Raw genomic sequence first — 17,599 nt, forward strand, 5'->3', positions numbered from 1 at the left:
ACAAACTATTATTGTTGTAGTAGTTACAGAAGGCATTATCTTAAGTGTTTAGAAATAATCTTGGACATTTATTGGTTTATTGTTATTACTGTTAAATAAATAAATAAATAAATAATATTAATAATAATAATAATACATTTAGTAAATAATTAAATATTTTACTTGAATAAAAAAATACATATTCAATGAACAAACTATTGTTTTAGTAGAGCTATACAAGACGGAGCTGTACTAAGAGCTGTACTAAGTAATTAGAAATAAAATCCTTGTTATTATTTTGTTTATTATTATTTTTATAGATTATAATAATAATAAAATATAAATATATTTTACATATAAATATATATTATTACTGAAAATCTGAAATACAAAACACGATAATATTATATTTGTTATGCTGTAAAACAATACATTTGTGCATTTTTTGTTCATTTTTATGTTCTATTTAGTCTGCATTTATCATTAAGTTGCATGTAAGTTGTTTTATTTGTTGGGATTTTTTATATTAATGTTCTGATTTCAATATCTAATTTTGACTTTTCAATGCTGTGCAAAATAACTAAAACAAAAAACTAAATATGAGTGTAAATTAAAAGTACATTCACTGTCTATGAGAATGTGATCACTCTGATTATTGGTGTGTTTATTTCAAGGCAGTAGTGTAACTAACCAGAGTGTGTGTGTGTGTGTGTGTGTGTGTGTGCGTGTCTGGCCTTTACACCAGCTGGGAGCAGGCCAGCTGTTACCGCCACAATACACAATCTGACATTTATACACACACACACACACACACAAACTATCAAAGGTATGGGTGGCATTATGATACACACTCTACAGCGTACATAACCTATAAACCAGTTCACACACACATAAACACACAAAAACTAAAATATTTCAACATTTCACACACACTCCTTCAAGTTTCATTGCAACCACACAAATAACAACAAAGAAATAAACACAACAAAGCCGTATTTGCATATATTTGCATTCAAGTACATTTCTGGAATACAGCCCGGAACTGAATCGGACTGTGTTTCCTGAACTGAGTTACGCGGAGGCGCATTTCAGTGTGTGTGTGTGTGTGTGTGTGTGTGTGTGTGTAACTGTGACTCACCTGGCGTGTGGACGAAGTAGGCCAGATACAGGTCCAGTTCTTTCACGGACACTCCGATGTGGTGCGGCTGCACACAGAGGCCGTGGTTGGAGCACTGCGGTGACTTGACCAGCCTCTCTCCGTCTGTGCTCTCCAGCGGGCTTCCCTTGAACAGGATAACCATCACCAGGTCCAGGCGCCAGACCTTGTCTGCTTGCCTCAGGCAGTCGATACGGCGGATCTTGCCCTTCTGGTCGGGATTGGACAGCACGCAGCACGGCGGCTTCTTCCCCGTGATGGTGAGCACGAAGTCCTCGCGGAACTCCGGCCGGATGTCTTTGCGGAGCTTGGCGAGCAGACGGGACGCCCACTTCTGCTTGATCTCGGGCTTCTCGCCCAGGAGTTCGTCTTTGACGGCGCGCTCCTCGTCCTTCGTCATGCGCTTCTCGTGCTTCTTGAAGTACTTGCGCTTGCGGGCCTGGAGATTGAACCAGGTGTAGGAGAACGCACGGACGTGTGGCAGCAAAGCCTCGATGAAGGGATGGAATTCATCCTGTTGGATAAAAAAAAAGCACATTTCAGAGACTTTCGTGGAATTTAAGAAAATAATGTAAGAACTTTGGAAAAGGATGCATCGCATGCGGTACACATTTACTCATCTTTAAATAACAATTTTGTCTTGTTTTTGCATTAAAAATTGTGTAAATAAAAGAGAATGCATGCTAATTTATGTCCATTTGAATGCAATTTAGGATTAAAGCATTAATCTCAATAATTTCAGAGAGGTTTAAAGACAAAATATATTTGCCAATGAGGTAAACATAAGGAAAAAATAAACTTAATTCAGAATATTCTTTCTGGAAACAAGTCTTATCTTAAAACATTTTTGCTCCTCAAGTACATCTATCTTGTTTAGGGATATTTTCACTGCTAAAAAAAGATTAAAAAATATTTTTAGCAGTGTAGAAATCAATGTAGTCCAATTTAGAAAAAATATAATTTTCAATTGAAATAATCATTCTTACATTCTATTTAGTCTCTATTTATCATTACATTCCATTAAAGCCATTTTAAGGCTAATTTTGGCATTTCTTTCAGTGCTGAGCAAACAAATCAATAAAATCCATAAATGAAGACGGAATAGAATATAAAATGAAAGCCATTATGAGAATGTAACCGATAATCATTTTTAATTTTCACAGTAGAAGCATGCATAGAGCAAGATCCCTTAAGATCAGACACAATTACCCTACACAAATACAAAGACTTTCAATTAAAGCAAAGTAAATGCAAATTAAAAGCTTAACGAGGCTCTTTTTCACAGATAGTTTAAAGATCTCAGCGGCTGTGCAGGAATTCCGGGATTCTGCAATTCACAGAAAGCAGCTTCTTTAGCTCAAGTCAGGCCAAGAAAAGCTTGGCGATCCCCACGGCAACGGAAGACTCATTCAGCTCTCCAATAATACCTTCACCACACAACGCTCAGTGACAAAGCCTAAACCGCGCCACGGTGCCCCAGTGCCAGGGCCGCCGTGCCCCAGACCCTCTCCGCCAACTCTCGCCACAACAAGACCGCGGTTAAACTGCGTCCCTTCAAGACCTGCCATCAAATCCTGTCTGCGGGCTGCTGTCGTGCAGAAATCCAGGCATGTTCACATTTCGACAATCGAGAAAGCAGATAGCACCGCGTAAAGCACACACTGAAGACAGGAGCAGAAAGAGAGAGAAAGGCTGCTAGTTACCATTTTGCACTCTCATCATAAATTTGGCACGCCGTTCAGGACGGGGGGGAAAATCCACCCGCACCAGTTCTTTGCCACTCACGCCGAAACAACAACTGCTGGCTTGGCAAAGACGAAGAATTGGCGACCAAAAAAATATACTTGGGTAAAAAGGAAAGAAGACTGGAGATGCTCCAATTGCCGGCGGAAAGAAGTTAATTTCAAGATCAGGAATTTTCTTTTGCTTTGCGGTTCCAGGTAAAATTGGTTATTAAAAAAATAACAGCTGCAAAAAAAATAAAAATGAAATAAAGGTGCGTGCACTAAAAAAAAACAACAACTAGGAATTCAACAACGTTTAAATTAAATGCTTTCGCTTTCTAAATAATTAAAACAAAACAAAAAAATCTAAACAATGGACGGGAAAAAAAAAATCCTTGGCAAAGCTCAGTGAGTGTTTTCTTAGATCTTTGTATCCGGCAAAAAACTCAGAGAGCGCGGCACACACATAAAGCAGGCACACGCGCACATGCATGCACACTGCTGCGACGAAGGGGGGCAGGTCGGGGGGGCTGGCTAATGCACAGCACAGAATACGGGCATGAAAAAAAAAATAGAACCGAATCAATGTTGGACGAGCTCGCAGGACCGCTGGCAAACCCAAGTGCTGCTGCTTTTTTTACTCCTTTTCTCTCCAACTCTCTCTCTCTCTCTTTCGATCGCTCGCTCCCTCACTCGCTCTCTCTCGTCCTCTCTGCGTTCTTTCCTTAACCATCGCCTGAGTCTTTGCCAACACGAGTAGGGCCCACCTATTTGGCAACAAGATGCCTGTAGCTCAGCCAATACGTTAGCTTGAAGAGCTGAAAGGGAGGGGAAAGAGAGGAGGGGGGCTGGTGGCAGAATGAGAGAGAGAGAGAGAGAGAGAGAGAGAGAGAGAGCATGCAGTCCAGTCCGGTGGTGCACAATTTGCCAGTTTGACAAGTTCCTATCCACCACCGAGGCAAAGTTCATCATCCCATCAAGCTAGTCATGGCAACCGTGTTGTTAAGTCTGGGTCGCGGTCGCCGCGGCTTGCGTAACGCCACCTTGGCACAGGCCGATGGGAGAAAGCACACAGCTCTCTCCGAAAAACTCCCAGCAGACCCTTCAGCCGGCAGCTGCTCTTGGATTTAGGGGCCGAAACAAAGAGGAAAGCGACCGCGCACCCCTCGCTCCCTGTGTGAATCTCTAATTTAAAACAAACATATGCTGTGTTTGTCTGAGAACCCGAGGAGCTCAGGCCGAATGCAGCGGGCCGAAGTACGTGAGACCTGAAGTTGCTCACAAAACTTTAAAAAGTTGTTCGGAACGACGTCCAGGCAAATCAATCAATCAATTCTAACACAAGTTGTGTCAGCTTCAAAATCTCCCATCAGCCATTTTTAGAAAATGTAGAAATGGTCAAGCACTAATGAGTATGTAAGATCACTTCAAACACAAACGCAAGCACTGTTTTGTACCATTTGGAAGGTTTTCCGAAGTTTAATTGCGCAAATGTTTATGTGCATCAGAAATTTGCCAACGAATGCTCTGATAAAATGCATTTCCAATTAAATGGTTTTCTTGACTGAGTTGACTGGGAGTGAAAATGCTGCTTTTTATTATTTTTTTTACACGCAATCATAATCATCTATCTGAGTTTTGGAATACTTTAATCTTGCGATCAAAAAGAATATAAAACAACAGCTGCTTACAGCATAAAATAGAGCAGAGATTCCTAGAGATATTCAGATCTGAGACGAAACGAGACGTAGACAGGGCTGTTGATCAATTCTTATTGATGATTTCTATAAAAAAAAAAAAAAATTAATCAGAGAACGACTGGGATGCTGTTCATCCCACACACACACACACAAAAAGGGAAATTGATTTGAAATGCTGGATTAGCAAACATATGCAAATATCTCTTAAATGAGAGACCAAGAAAGCATCATTGGACGGATGTATGGTGATAACGCTCTCCCATCGCAGTAAAACTCTTCATTAGTGCTTCCTCTTTCAAATCGGAGCCTACAGTGTCAAAACCAACACCTGCTTGAGGTCTCTAATAAGATGCTAATTGAAGCACACAACCAGAGGCGAGCTGAATTTGTTTATGAATGCATTTGTTTCAATAAAAGCAGCACCTTTATTTCAAACAATCCCTTCTCTGTTTGAAACACGGCCCTTAATGGCTTCCTCTAGTGCTACCAGTGCGAGTATGAGATAATTAGCTTCTGATCAACATGTGCGTTTGGAAACTCACTTGCCTCAAGCACAATTCACTTCTTCTATAGGATGGCGGCGCCAGAGAACAAAGCGTTTTTACAAATCAAAAACATATTGTATTTTTTATATATATTTATAATATTATAATGAATCCAAATTTAGTTAAGCTATTATAATAATTTAAATGGTATTAATTAAAAATTTATTAGTTTAAATATTTGTTTAAATGTTCGACTGCTAACTGAAATTGCTGTTGTAAGATAAACAGATATCCAGACTAAATCTTTACCAACAAACATAACGCACTCCCGCGTGTTATTCCTGACAAAAACACAATCAATTACTAAAGAAAGAAAAGAAAAGAAACATCTGAAGCGCCGTGAAATTTGTGAAAACAAAGACTCGGGTCCAAATATTCAGTATCCAACTGACAGTTGCGGCTAAATAAATGCGCCAGGTTGCTTGGCAACCGTAAATAGCCCACGGTTATTAGGCTAATGAACTATATTACTTGGCGGAAGAACTGTTAGTTGTTGTTGTTATTATCAATAAAACTATTTCTTATACACTGAATCACATACTGTTGCTGGCGTTTAATAAACGCACATGAGTTAAATCTCTCGTGACTTGTTTTATTCTATGGGCCTGATCATTTCAAACGTATAATAAGACCTAATATCTCAACGGAAGGGATAAAAGTGTTAAATCTTTGTAGAAAAACATAGCATATCATCAACTTGTATCAGTCTTGTCGTCAAAACCCAACAAACCACGGCCTGGTTTCTCACCTACAATCCCATCACGAGTCCCAGTGCTCTTCACAGGGGTCAGGGGAATCCCGAAATACGGTTCAGAGTTAGTGAAGCGGCGTTTAACGGTCACTGACGTGTTTCTCAGCAGCGCGTTACACCTGCGCGTCACGTCCGCCGTTCTGACCACAAATCACGAGGAGCGGGAGATTTCTGCCAGCTCAATTAAAAATAATCGCTGTGTTATTTTTTCCCCTTCGCCTGTTCCTGCAACATTAATGCTTAAAAGAGAGAAGACATCATCTCTCGAGCGTGTGCCAGCAGGCGGATGGAAATGAGCGAGCTGGAAAGAGTGTTTGCTGTCGGGCGCCAGAGAATCAGTTGTGTTAGTTTGTCACTGACGGTAAAATCAATTAATAATAACAAAAACACACCCAAGCACCTTCCAATCAATGCAGAAAAAACTGTTCGGCCAAAGAAAATTACTCGATCGTCCAAGTACGCGCAGTTTTGAAGGTTATGGCATACATTTTTGGCATATAGACCTAAATGATAGGCTGACCCATGCATTTTGTCTTGCCATAATATGTTCAAAATCCATATTCAAGTCACACCGGTAATAAAATGACAAGCTGCGTTAGAATAAACAATGCAGCCTGGAAATCTTGTTTTAGGCCTATAGGCTATTATTCAAACTTTTTCTTCGTCAAAAACTTTAACTATTCACTTCATTTTTCTCGGTTGGTTTAAAATCAACTATTTTGTTGAGCTATTCGAGCTGTATCACAATAGCAGCCTGCATTTTACATTGGAAACTTTGGCAAAGTTGCACTATAGCCTAGTTCTATGAAGCAAAGTGCGATCATTACCCTAGTTTTACTGAGCTGGCCCAACAATAAAGCAAAAAAAAAAAAAAACTGCACAAATATTCATAAACACAGGAGCCTAAACCAAACCCACTGGGGGTGAATAATCCACAGACGAGTCTCAGATCTCCGACTGCGATTCAGTCACACAGGAGCGCGCGCATGTTGAACGTGGTTATTGAATGTTGATGATTTCTCCTGATGATTCCTTTCGGATGTTTTCTGTTAAAACACTCTAAACGATTATAAATTCGGTTATTGAATATAATAATGTCGATTCCACGCGCATTTATCCGGTTATTTAGAAGAAAGAGGAGAAAGGCTGCACCAAAGACGAATACGATTACAGTCCAGCGCTTTAAAATCCCTGCAGTGATCAGTCTAGCTTAAAGAAGAGTTTATTATATTCATACGAAACAGATTTCAACGAAATGTTAGATAGTAAGCTAATATAATATCCTGTAATATCAATATCCCTCACAGCAAATAAGATCATTTTAGGAGATACTCAAACCGGAGGAATGAATGATTCACAGAAACAGAAAACCAAATAAAACACATCGGGTTAAATATAAAATGCATTTCCCTCGCTTTTCAGTGCCAGAAGACTGATCTCGCGCAGAACAGTTATTTATAGCAAACCAGTACAAGGCTCTTATTTTTTTCCCCTCTTTCTTTTTTCTTTTTTAAATATTTGATATTATCAAGACATTAGATTTGATCCTATAAATAGCATATATTTTTTTAGAAACAACTCAGCTAGTGAAAACAAATAGGTTATTGTGAAATATCTATATTTAGAACTCGGTCAGTGTGAAAAACAAACAAATCAGCTTAAATTTTGGAAAAATATCAGAACTATCAATGTCTTTATATTTCAGCTTTCCGTAAAATTAACATGCCATCTCCTAGATTAAATATATTTATTGTAAAAATATAATAATAATAATTATTATCATTTTTATTAAATACCGAGCTAATTGGAAAAATTGGGCTGGAACCTGAATTTTCTGACTACATCATCAAAATGCTTTTATCAAATGAAAATGTGAACATTTGGTGGAGGTGGAATATGTGCAAGATTTAATTCATATAAAATGACTATACTACCTTTAAACCAATAAAGGTTTTGAAGCATTATAAATTACTGAAAATAACTATTAATATTAATTTATTAATGATTAATTAATTATTGTTCTGTAATATAATTTATGTTGTTTCTAGGTCAAATTTTTTTATAATTTTTTTTTTTTTCTAGTGCGCTGACCATTGGGGAAAGCAGAAAAGCAAGCAGGTTTAATGAGAGAGATGTGGGGTTTGGGGGTTTGTTGGTCGCCCGCTGTGCGCCCGTGACCCTCCCTGCGCATGTGACCCACCGTGACCCTGAAACACCATAATGAAGACAGACGTGATGGCTGATTCTGCCCTCTTACAGGAGAAAGACACTCTGACAACACAAGAATATAAGAGACAAAGAGCCTGTTAAAATGATTTTTCATAAGGGGAAGGAGGCAGACAGTGAGAGACAGAGTAAAAATGTGATAAATACCAACATGACAGACGTTGAGGGAGGTGCATGGAGGCTGTGGAGAATCATGTGCTAACACACGCTATCGTGAAGACGCCAGTCCAGACATGCCGGCATGCCAGTGTGGACAAAACCATAGCGGTAAAGAGACATCTGACCCACACACACACACACGGCCATCTATTGTGTCTGACACTGGACACACTCTCACACATGCACTCGTGTATAACCTCACACCTCAGAGACGTGGACCGCGTGTGAAGGTGTGTGAGCGTGAGGTTCGAGCAGGTGTGTGTGTGTGTGTGTGTTGGCACAGGTGAGGGCCGCCCCTCCTCCCGCTGCTGATATGCTGCAGGTCTGTTTGGATTTCTGAAAGAGAGTCTGAGATGAGTAGAAACTCAGCTCTCGCAGCGACGAGTGACATCAGCTGCTGTCAGTGCAATCAGAGACACACACCTGCAGATTTATATCGTGTCAAATCACACACAAGCTGTTTTATGGCAGTGGCTGTGAAATATGGGAGGCTGGGGCAAGTTGTCACAGTGCATGTGGGTTACAAACACCTAGATCAAAAATGTTTTTTTTTCATCCTTTAAATTATTTTTTCATATTTATATTTTGGGATCCCACTTTATATTGGCCTTAACTACTATGTAGCCCACTTACATCAAACTAAGTACAATGTATCCTACTTACTGTGTTCATAGTGGGATGGGGTAAGGCAAGGGACAGGTTTAAATGCAATTAAAATTAATAAAAAATAACATTTTGAAGCATTTCATATTTATTATTTTATATTTATTTGTTATAATTATTTGTTAAATAAAATAAAGTTTCACCAGAACAATACACAATAATATTTTTATATTTTTGAGTATTATTTTTCATGTTTGCTGTTTTATATAGAATTTTTTTTTTAATCTTCAGTTTCAGCTGTTTAAATTATGTAGACTTTATAATAGCTGCTAATTAGCAGATTTCCATTGTAACAACTTGCCCCAAAGTCAAAGTACTCTAAATAAATAAATAAAAAACAATGTGTGTTACATGATTTTATCTTTTTATACTCTTTGAGTTTATGGTTTTATAGTTTATAGTTTTTTTTTTTTTTTGATAAAGTAATATCTTTATTTTTTGTCAGAAATTACTATTTTTATTTAGCATGGACGCTTTAATTTGGGCAAAAATGACAGTTAAGTAATTTATAATGTTACAAAAGATTTCTATTTCACATAAAAGCTCTTCTCAACTTTTTATTATTTAACAAATCCTGAAAGCATGTATCACAGTTTCCACAAAACTATTAAACAGCACCAATGTTTTAAACATTGATAATAAATGTTTTTTGAGCAGCAAATCATCATATTAGAATGATTTCTGAAGAATCATGTGACAATGAAGACTGGAGAAAAGATGCTGAAAATTCAGCTTTGCATCACAGGAATAAATTACATTTTGAACTGTATTTCAATAGAAAACTGTGATTTTAAATGATAATAATTTTTCACAATATTGCTATTTTTACTGTGTTTTTTATTAAATAAATACAGCTTTGTTTGGAAGAAGAGTCTTCTTTCAAAATCATTAAAAATGGCAACCTCCCCAAAATGTTTGAATTGTAGTTTACACACCAACTGGCATTTAAAAATTATTCTGCACTGAGAAAGATACGTGAACAAAGTGTGACAACCATCCACAGTTTGCCCTATGTAGCACCATCATTTTAACAAATCCACTTAAAAATGCAAAGACAGCTAAAAAACTCTTTTTTTCTAGATTTGCTGCCCTGTCTGATAGTAGCATGAATGCACATTTCCTTTCTGAATTACCAAATGCTATCTTATCAGCTTAAACGGCGTCAGGCGTGAGGACGCACCCAGGCCCGTACAGACCGTGGCTAGCTAGTGATGCATGACGATAGCTGAAGCTGTTTGGTGGTGTTTGCAATTACCCCAGTTTACAAACCAGCACATTACTACGTGTGAAAAATCTGCAAGCAATTTGTGGCAGCAGAGAGAGAGAGGAAAGGCACATGTATCCCAGAGGGCCCTGAGAGCTGCACGGAACGCACGGCACTCTGGGAAGAACCGCATTGTAGGGTTAAGGCCTGCGAAATATCAACCTGAAATACATCAGCTCATTTGTCAACACTTTCTCTGGAACTAATGGGAGGAAATGGTTAAGGTGTGCTGTGCGGTGTGGCGGATTTGCACCAGTGCCATCGAGATTCACTCCACTGCATACACTTCTGCAGAAAAATTATCTTCAGGGCAGTGTTTATTTGATCAAAAATACAGAAAAAAAATTGATATATTATTACAGTTTAAAAAAAACTGTTTTGTATTTGGGCATATTTAAAAATGTAATTTATTTCTGTGATCAAAGCTGAATTTTCAGCCTTCAGTGTAACATGATCCTTCATCTGATCCTAAATCGACTAAATGTGTTTTTGCAAACATACTATGGTGAGACTGTTATCAAACCGTGATGTCATACATGCCCACACTTTTCCTCTTCCGTTTGGCACATAATTGCACTAAATGCAATGTAAACAATGATGGCTCACTGATAAAAATCATTACTTCATAATTTCTTGAGTAGGTGCTGCACAGAGGATGTAGTCTAGCAGAAAACAAACAAACAGCAACAAAAAAAGCCAGCAGCTAGAGATTTATAAGGAATAAGGGATGAAGCATTGCACAGCCGAGCTGGTAATGATGTACCTGCAGCTCTACTGGCAGAGACTAGCGCTAGCAACGCCAAGGTCACGGGTTCAGTTCCCAGGAAATGCAGGTGCTGATAAAATATAGAGCTTGAGTGCACTGTAAGTTGCTTTGGGGAAAAAAGTATCTGCCAAATGCAGGAAATATAAAGACAAAATGTTTTTGGACAGACACCCTCTGCAATTATTCTATAGATATTAAAAGATAAAATAAATAGATTAAAAAAAAACTTCTTTATATTTTTTTCTTATTACATAAATATTGAAAATTAAATTAAATTAAATTAAATTAATCCAACTATTAGAAATGTTTTCATATGTTTTTTCTAACAATCCAATATTTTACCCAATGCAAAACATACCAAAGTGTACAAAAGCCTGACAACAAAAACAAGAAACATCAAAGTAAAACATTCAAATGTAGCATTATTACCATTAACTCCACAAAATGCTAAATTATAACCAAAATTAATGGGAAAATACCACTACTGCTGAAAGATCATTGTTAAGAGAAAGAGAATCTCTGGTGGTCAAGATCTTTTGATTGCATTGTTACTGTAGCATTATCAGAAATCTTGAGCCTACTTAACTTGTGTCTGATTTCGTCGTACCACAGAGTTATCTGCACGGCTCGATGCACACGACCGGCGCACCACTGATTTCACGTGCGTCGAGAATCAAACCGAGGCTTAGCACTGCTTACGGAGTGTGACGGAGAACACAGGAAACCTTTGGAAACATCATTAGTCCTGCATATCTCTGCTTTTGATAAGACGGCCCAGACGGACTCTGCAGACGGCTCCTTCTGAGAAGTGGATTTAAAGAGACAGTTCACTAAAAAAGGAATTCTCTCACATGTTTAATTATGTTTTACGATTTCAGTCTACTTTAGTTCAATGTTACTTACTGTTTCTTTGGATTGTGAAATTTACTAGTAATTTCTGAGTGAAAATTATTTCTACACTAGTTCTTCACAGTTTTTTTCTGGTAAAAGGCATTATTGGATGATGAATGTACATGAAAAGACTGAGATGTGATTGAAGAAGTATTTTCACATGTCAAAGAGATCAATCTTTCAAAAGTTTGGGATGTTAGTTTTTGTTGTTTTTGCTATGTTTTGGGAAAAATGTATACTTTTATTTACTAATGATGCATTAAATTGTTCACAAGTGTCAGTAAAGACTTTTTTTTTTAAAAATCCAACCGACCCCAAACATTTGCAATGCAACAGTCCATGAACAGTTTTGCGACCAGCAAACACAAAACGCCTGAAGCCTTCCAGTGCCGACTGTCTCCTTGAAGGCCGGATCTATGACATCATCCAGCTGCGCCGGCTCGGCAGTGTTCCGGCTGTGAGCGAGTCAAGCCGAAGGCACAGCTCTCTGCCTTGATTAAAACCCTCTGATTGGTTGGCAGAGAGAAGTTGCATGCAAATGGATTAGTCGGTGTGCCAAAGCTGTGCCCATGAAGAGCCCAGAATGAAGGAGATTACCCAGAGACCCATTTTTAATAGCTTTAGCATCCCGTATTAGACTGAATACGTCGATAAATTGATTGCCGTGGACGTGGAAGCACAGCGAAATGAATGTAAATGAAGTTAAAGTACACCCTGACACAGTTTAGACGCACGACGTGGGACCCTGAAACGGGAACAGATGCCCCTGCGAATGCACACACGCAAATTCACACAGGCACTACAGTTGCCGAGTGTTGAACGCTTCGCAATCAAAGAAATAAAGGGGCAATCTAGCACACAAACAAGAGATTCCCCATCGCCACTGCCAACAAACCGGGCCCTCCTCTCACAGAACAAGGGATGCACTATTGACTAAATCCTCCTCCCCTCCTCGCTCTCTCTCTCTACTATTTTTCTCTCTTCAGTCGCCCCTCTGCCAGTCTGCGAGGCGTGGTGCCAACGCTTTCCACCGCCGGGCACTTTGCCCTGCCCTTTATGCAAATGCTTTACTGCCATCCCCAAATCACAACCCCTACTGTCTCCTTTCTGCTAGGTCTGTGCCACTCTGTCTGTCATTTTAAGCAGTCTTGTGTTGTCTCTGTTTAACACCTTCTGGATCTGTGTGCCGATGCCACGTCTTCCTGTCGCTTAAAAAAAAAAAAAAAAAAAAAAAAGAATACGCAACCGGAACAAAAGATGTAGAAAATCTGGATTGAATATCTTGTTTTTGTATTTTAAAAGTCAAGCAAACTTTCTGCGCTGCCGAATGAAATTGGAAAAAGTAATGAATACCAAACAGGTTTTCCAGACACTCCCTCGTCTGCCATTGGTTAGACGGACAGATAGTACCGGCCCCCAAACTTCCACCATTGGTTGAGCCAGTGTCGCTTTGATGAGATGTTCAAAAAATTTTTGGGGGGACTCAACTTAAACATTATTTATATACTAGTTTAGTTTTTATACATTTTAATATAATAATTTGCTTTTTAAATGAGCTTTTATTTGCATATTTTCAGTTTTCAGTCCAAGTTATGTTCTTTTGTCATTTTGGTAACACTTAATGATAAAGTCTCATTACTCAACATTAGTTAATGAACAATGAGCAAATATGGTGTTTACAGTATTTATAATCTTTGATAAACTTATTAATTAAAATAAAACTTTTTTCATTGTTAGGCGACGTTTGCTTAGGTTATTTTGATAATATTAACAGATTTTAACAGTGTATTAGCAAAAAACTAAGGTGAGTACATGCTATTTTTCCTTCTTAATTCATGTTAACCAATGTTAGCCTAATTGTAAAGTGTTACTGCTATTTTTAATATTTCGATTTAGCTTTAATTTATATCTATTTTAGTTTTGGTAACTTCAGTACTCCAGCGTCAGTTTACTTTATTTTAGGTACTTGACAAGGCAGCATTTATATATAATTTTTTAAGTTGAAGGTTTTCCATCTAATATTTATATTTTATTTTATTTCAGCTTTATTCAAGTAAAAAAATATATATATTTTTAAATTTTGGTTTTAGTTAATATTAACAACACAAAAATTACTTACAACTGCCTTGGCACATCGTGGGATACAGGAAACAAATATTTTAATATTGAAAACAACTTTTTTGACCTCCATAATATGATGTATTTATAAGTGAAATAAGAAACAACTGTAGGAAAGAATTTGATGTTGTCCATCAGGATTGATTGGGTGGAGATAAAAGTGAGTAAATTAGTGTGATCGTGTCATGGAAAACATTTTCCTTGCTTTCTTTAAACAAAAGACTTCGCTCTACTACGTAGACAAGCTCTAATGTTAGGTAAACGTGGTAAAATGAGTATGAAAAACTAAATTATGATTGTTTTAGAGCAGCAAACCTTGATTAGAATTGGAATTCATGGGGAAAAATAGGCTATTGATATGTATGAGAAGCAAAAGAGGGACAGACGAAAGGAGAAAGTCCTAAATAAAGACCAATAGACACTTCCTCTGCATTCATCCTTACACAAGCAAAAGAGGCCTGTGCCAACACACAAACACACACACAAACAGGAAACCAAATACACACCTGAGCTATTAAACATGAATTCATATACCTATCATCTTCATCTATCTATCATCTATTTTTTTTTTTATATTTTAAGTGTAGTAGTAGTGTAGTTGTACTTTCTAAAAGGAATACAAACGCATTAAGAATAGTTTCTTTATAACCGTCTGACACCAAAAGAGAAAGTGTAAATGCTGAGGTCAGGCTTGAGTGAGAGATTTCAGTAGAGCGGTTCAACTTAAACACTCTCTTCCTATCGGTAAATATGACTGCCCACATCCCTTTCCCCGTTTCCTGCCGAAACTTCCTCCTGTTGAATTAATAAAGATACAGCAACTTCGGCTCTCCAGGAAAGCAGCAGGCTGACGACAGACAGCGGTGGGAGGCAAACAAAACAAAGGAACGGGCAAACGTGAGAACTCACAGTGCTAATCTCATGCATGAAGTCAAGAGATCGCTGGAAGGTCGGAGGAAACAAAATAAGCACAGACGCATTCAGTCTGACCACATTTCAAAGGTTGTGACCTGGATTAAATGAAATCATTTTTATTCTGAGGTTTTGGGGCCCAATTTACAATTGAAGCAACAATATTAAACAATCTCAAAAGATTCAAATCAGTTTAACTAATAAATACTTATATTCATACTTATTTATTTTATCCATATATAAATTCGTTCAAATTAGATCTATCGATTAATTAATTAGGTGAAGAATAGTATAATGCCATTACACCACCATATTTAAGAAACAATAGTTACCAGAAAAGTTATCGGTATTGCTGTAAAAGAAAAAAATCAGTCGAATAACCTCAAGTTTGGCGGGAAAGACCGACAGAGTGAAATGAATAAAGCCACGGATCAAGACTTGGTAACAGAGTCTCTCTCTCTTGCTCTGTAGAGGGGCGTAATTGGGTTACGGAGCACAACCGCACCATTGTTTTTACAGTGGATGGATTGTACCAGCGACATGCCATTCTCATAACAAACGTATCTGAAGGCCGAAGGCATCTCGTTTGTTTGGCCGTAACTGCTCTTGTGCCTCTTACTTCACTAAGATCTTTCAGAAGGAAGATGTTGGACTACAAACATTGTAAAGGGCCCCTGATGTATTACGCTTATGATGCATTTGTATAGTTTCCAGATCAAAGCCAAATTTTATACTATCAACTAACAATGCTGCGCATAAGCGTCTCGTCTTATGACCCAACCGAACATGCAGTGCTTTAGCGGACGCTAGCAGGCTGCGTCTCATTAGCGGAAAGCCGGCACTCTACAACTGATCGGTAGGGATGGTTGACCTGATCAGGTTTCCTTCAGTGTTGCTGTTGCTCACTTCAAATGATGATGGAGATTCCTCACACAGGACTTTTGGTTGGATTTTCATGCGAGCTCGTAGCTGCACTTGATCTCTGCTTGTGGTTTCTATGGAAAAGGCCTGTTTTCTGAGCCATGTGCATTCGTTCCTCTACTTTCACATATGGCTCCTATTCCACTTGTATTTTTCAGAGCAGCTGGGTGGAGAGCACCGCCCAAACATACTACAGCACCACAGCAACACACATAAACTAGATCTGTACATTTCCTGAAGAATAGTGAGAGACGCGGGTGCAAAAGTTAGGTAAAAAGTAGGGAATTATAGTGTTCTGGGTGATCACCATGGCATAGTTATGTAGTTGCTAGAATGTTCTATGTGGCTGTTTAATGTTCTAAATGGTTGTTAGGGTGTTGGTTGTTCTGATTGGTTACTATGGTGTTGCTAGAATGTTTTTGGTGGTTGTTAGGTGAATGCTAAAGTGTTCTTGGTGGTTACTATGCCATTGCTAGTAGTTACTAGAATGTTCTAGGTGGTTGAAAAATGTTCTAAATGATTGCTAGGGTTTAGGGTGATGGTTCTTAAGGGTGTTTAATGTGGTGTCGCTAGATAATTGCAAAAGTGCTCTAAATGGTTGGTAAGGCAGTGCTAGCTGGTTGTTTAAGTGTTTTAGGTGGTTACTAAGGTAGATGCTAGTATGTTTACCAACGAAAGTCAAACAAACCCAAAAGTCTACAGATATGGCTCAGTTGTTCATATTATATTTTTTGTTTTATTTTATTTATTTAATTTTGATCACTGACCAGGTGAAAGTCGAACATTCGAATGTATAGAAAAGTAACAGCACACTGCTCTTGAACAAAACACACAATCAGTCATGTCTGGAGAGCAAACGGTGCAGGACGAGTTACACACACATACACACACACTCACTCACTCAGAGGTTTGTTTAAATTCAGCTACACGTGTAAAGAAAAGCGTCCCGTTTGGAATAACATAATCTCTGAGTTCAGGTCAAACAAGGATACGATAACCTTAGAGATCCTTAAATGTCTGTTGTTTGCAGTTCTTGGATCATTTTATATGTCGTCTTGGGGTTAATTCAACCGCACACTTGGCCATGGGACTCGAGTGAAAGGGTCCAAATTACTTCCTGGCTACTGCGAGGCTGGCGGAGCTCCGGCCCATGGCGTTCTAACTTTAGTTTGGAAATAAAAAGATGACATATGTAAGCAAACACAAGCGAATGTAAGGAAGGAGATATGGAACTTTTCTTGGATGGCCCGTCTTCTCTTTGTTTGTGTAAGTTACGGCACATGGTAAATGTCATTCTGCATTATGCTGCCGCACGATTTGTATTTCGTTTGTATTTTTCTTGAAACCGCCCAAAGCCTGCCGGGACGACGGGTGAGCCGAGGTGAGGTTTCTGCTGGTTCCCAGGATCCTCTACCCATTAAAATTTTAAGACAAAACAGGGAAAATGCCACAAAGTACGGTCATATGAGAAAGACATTGTTCTTAAAGAGATGAACCAAAACAGGGATAAAAACAGCTGGACATCTGGTTATCTTTTAGGGAAACGGTCGGATGGGGAACAGAGCATTTTTACCTGAGCTGTTTGAAGTGTGGAGCCGTGATTAGTCTAACACACACTCAATCGTCGACAGGGAGCCACAAATGCGAAATCATGAGCTAACTTGAGCTCAGTCCATATCCTATTCCAGATGATATGTGGAGGTACGTTAAATGAATCTGTCCCAGAGCAGCTCATTCACGAATGTGCACCAAACTATAAAGTCTGTTTGTTCATTTGGGTGTATTACATATAACACTATGTACACAAATGCAAATGCTACTAGC

The 17,599-nt window shown here is 38.4% G+C and overlaps 1 protein-coding gene and 1 long non-coding RNA gene across 17 annotated transcripts in view; one reads left to right on the plus strand and one right to left on the minus strand.

Annotated features, from left to right (window-relative positions):
- The window catches only part of nfixb (nuclear factor I/Xb), a 132,597-nt gene that overhangs the window by 87,943 nt on the left and 27,055 nt on the right, over positions 1-17,599 (minus strand). For 5 of the 16 annotated variants that reach the window (XM_052550230.1, XM_052550227.1, XM_052550238.1 and 2 more), the window contains one exon: positions 1,118-1,649. In XM_052550230.1, the coding sequence (XP_052406190.1) occupies positions 1,118-1,649 (532 nt within the window). Of the gene's footprint in view, positions 1-1,117; positions 1,650-2,562; positions 2,810-2,838; positions 2,977-17,599 lie in introns of those variants that run through there. The other 11 variants (XM_052550240.1, XM_052550226.1, XM_052550232.1 and 8 more) reach the window with 6 other exon arrangements.
- LOC127952014 (uncharacterized) lies at positions 1,576-8,934 on the plus strand. The gene is made up of 3 exons (XR_008152795.1): positions 1,576-1,706; positions 2,421-3,075; positions 7,938-8,934. It is a non-coding gene; the product is annotated as an uncharacterized LOC127952014 (long non-coding RNA).

The sequence above is a fragment of the Carassius gibelio genome, chromosome B3, assembly GCF_023724105.1.
Source record: "Carassius gibelio isolate Cgi1373 ecotype wild population from Czech Republic chromosome B3, carGib1.2-hapl.c, whole genome shotgun sequence".
Taxonomy (NCBI): domain Eukaryota; kingdom Metazoa; phylum Chordata; class Actinopteri; order Cypriniformes; family Cyprinidae; genus Carassius; species Carassius gibelio.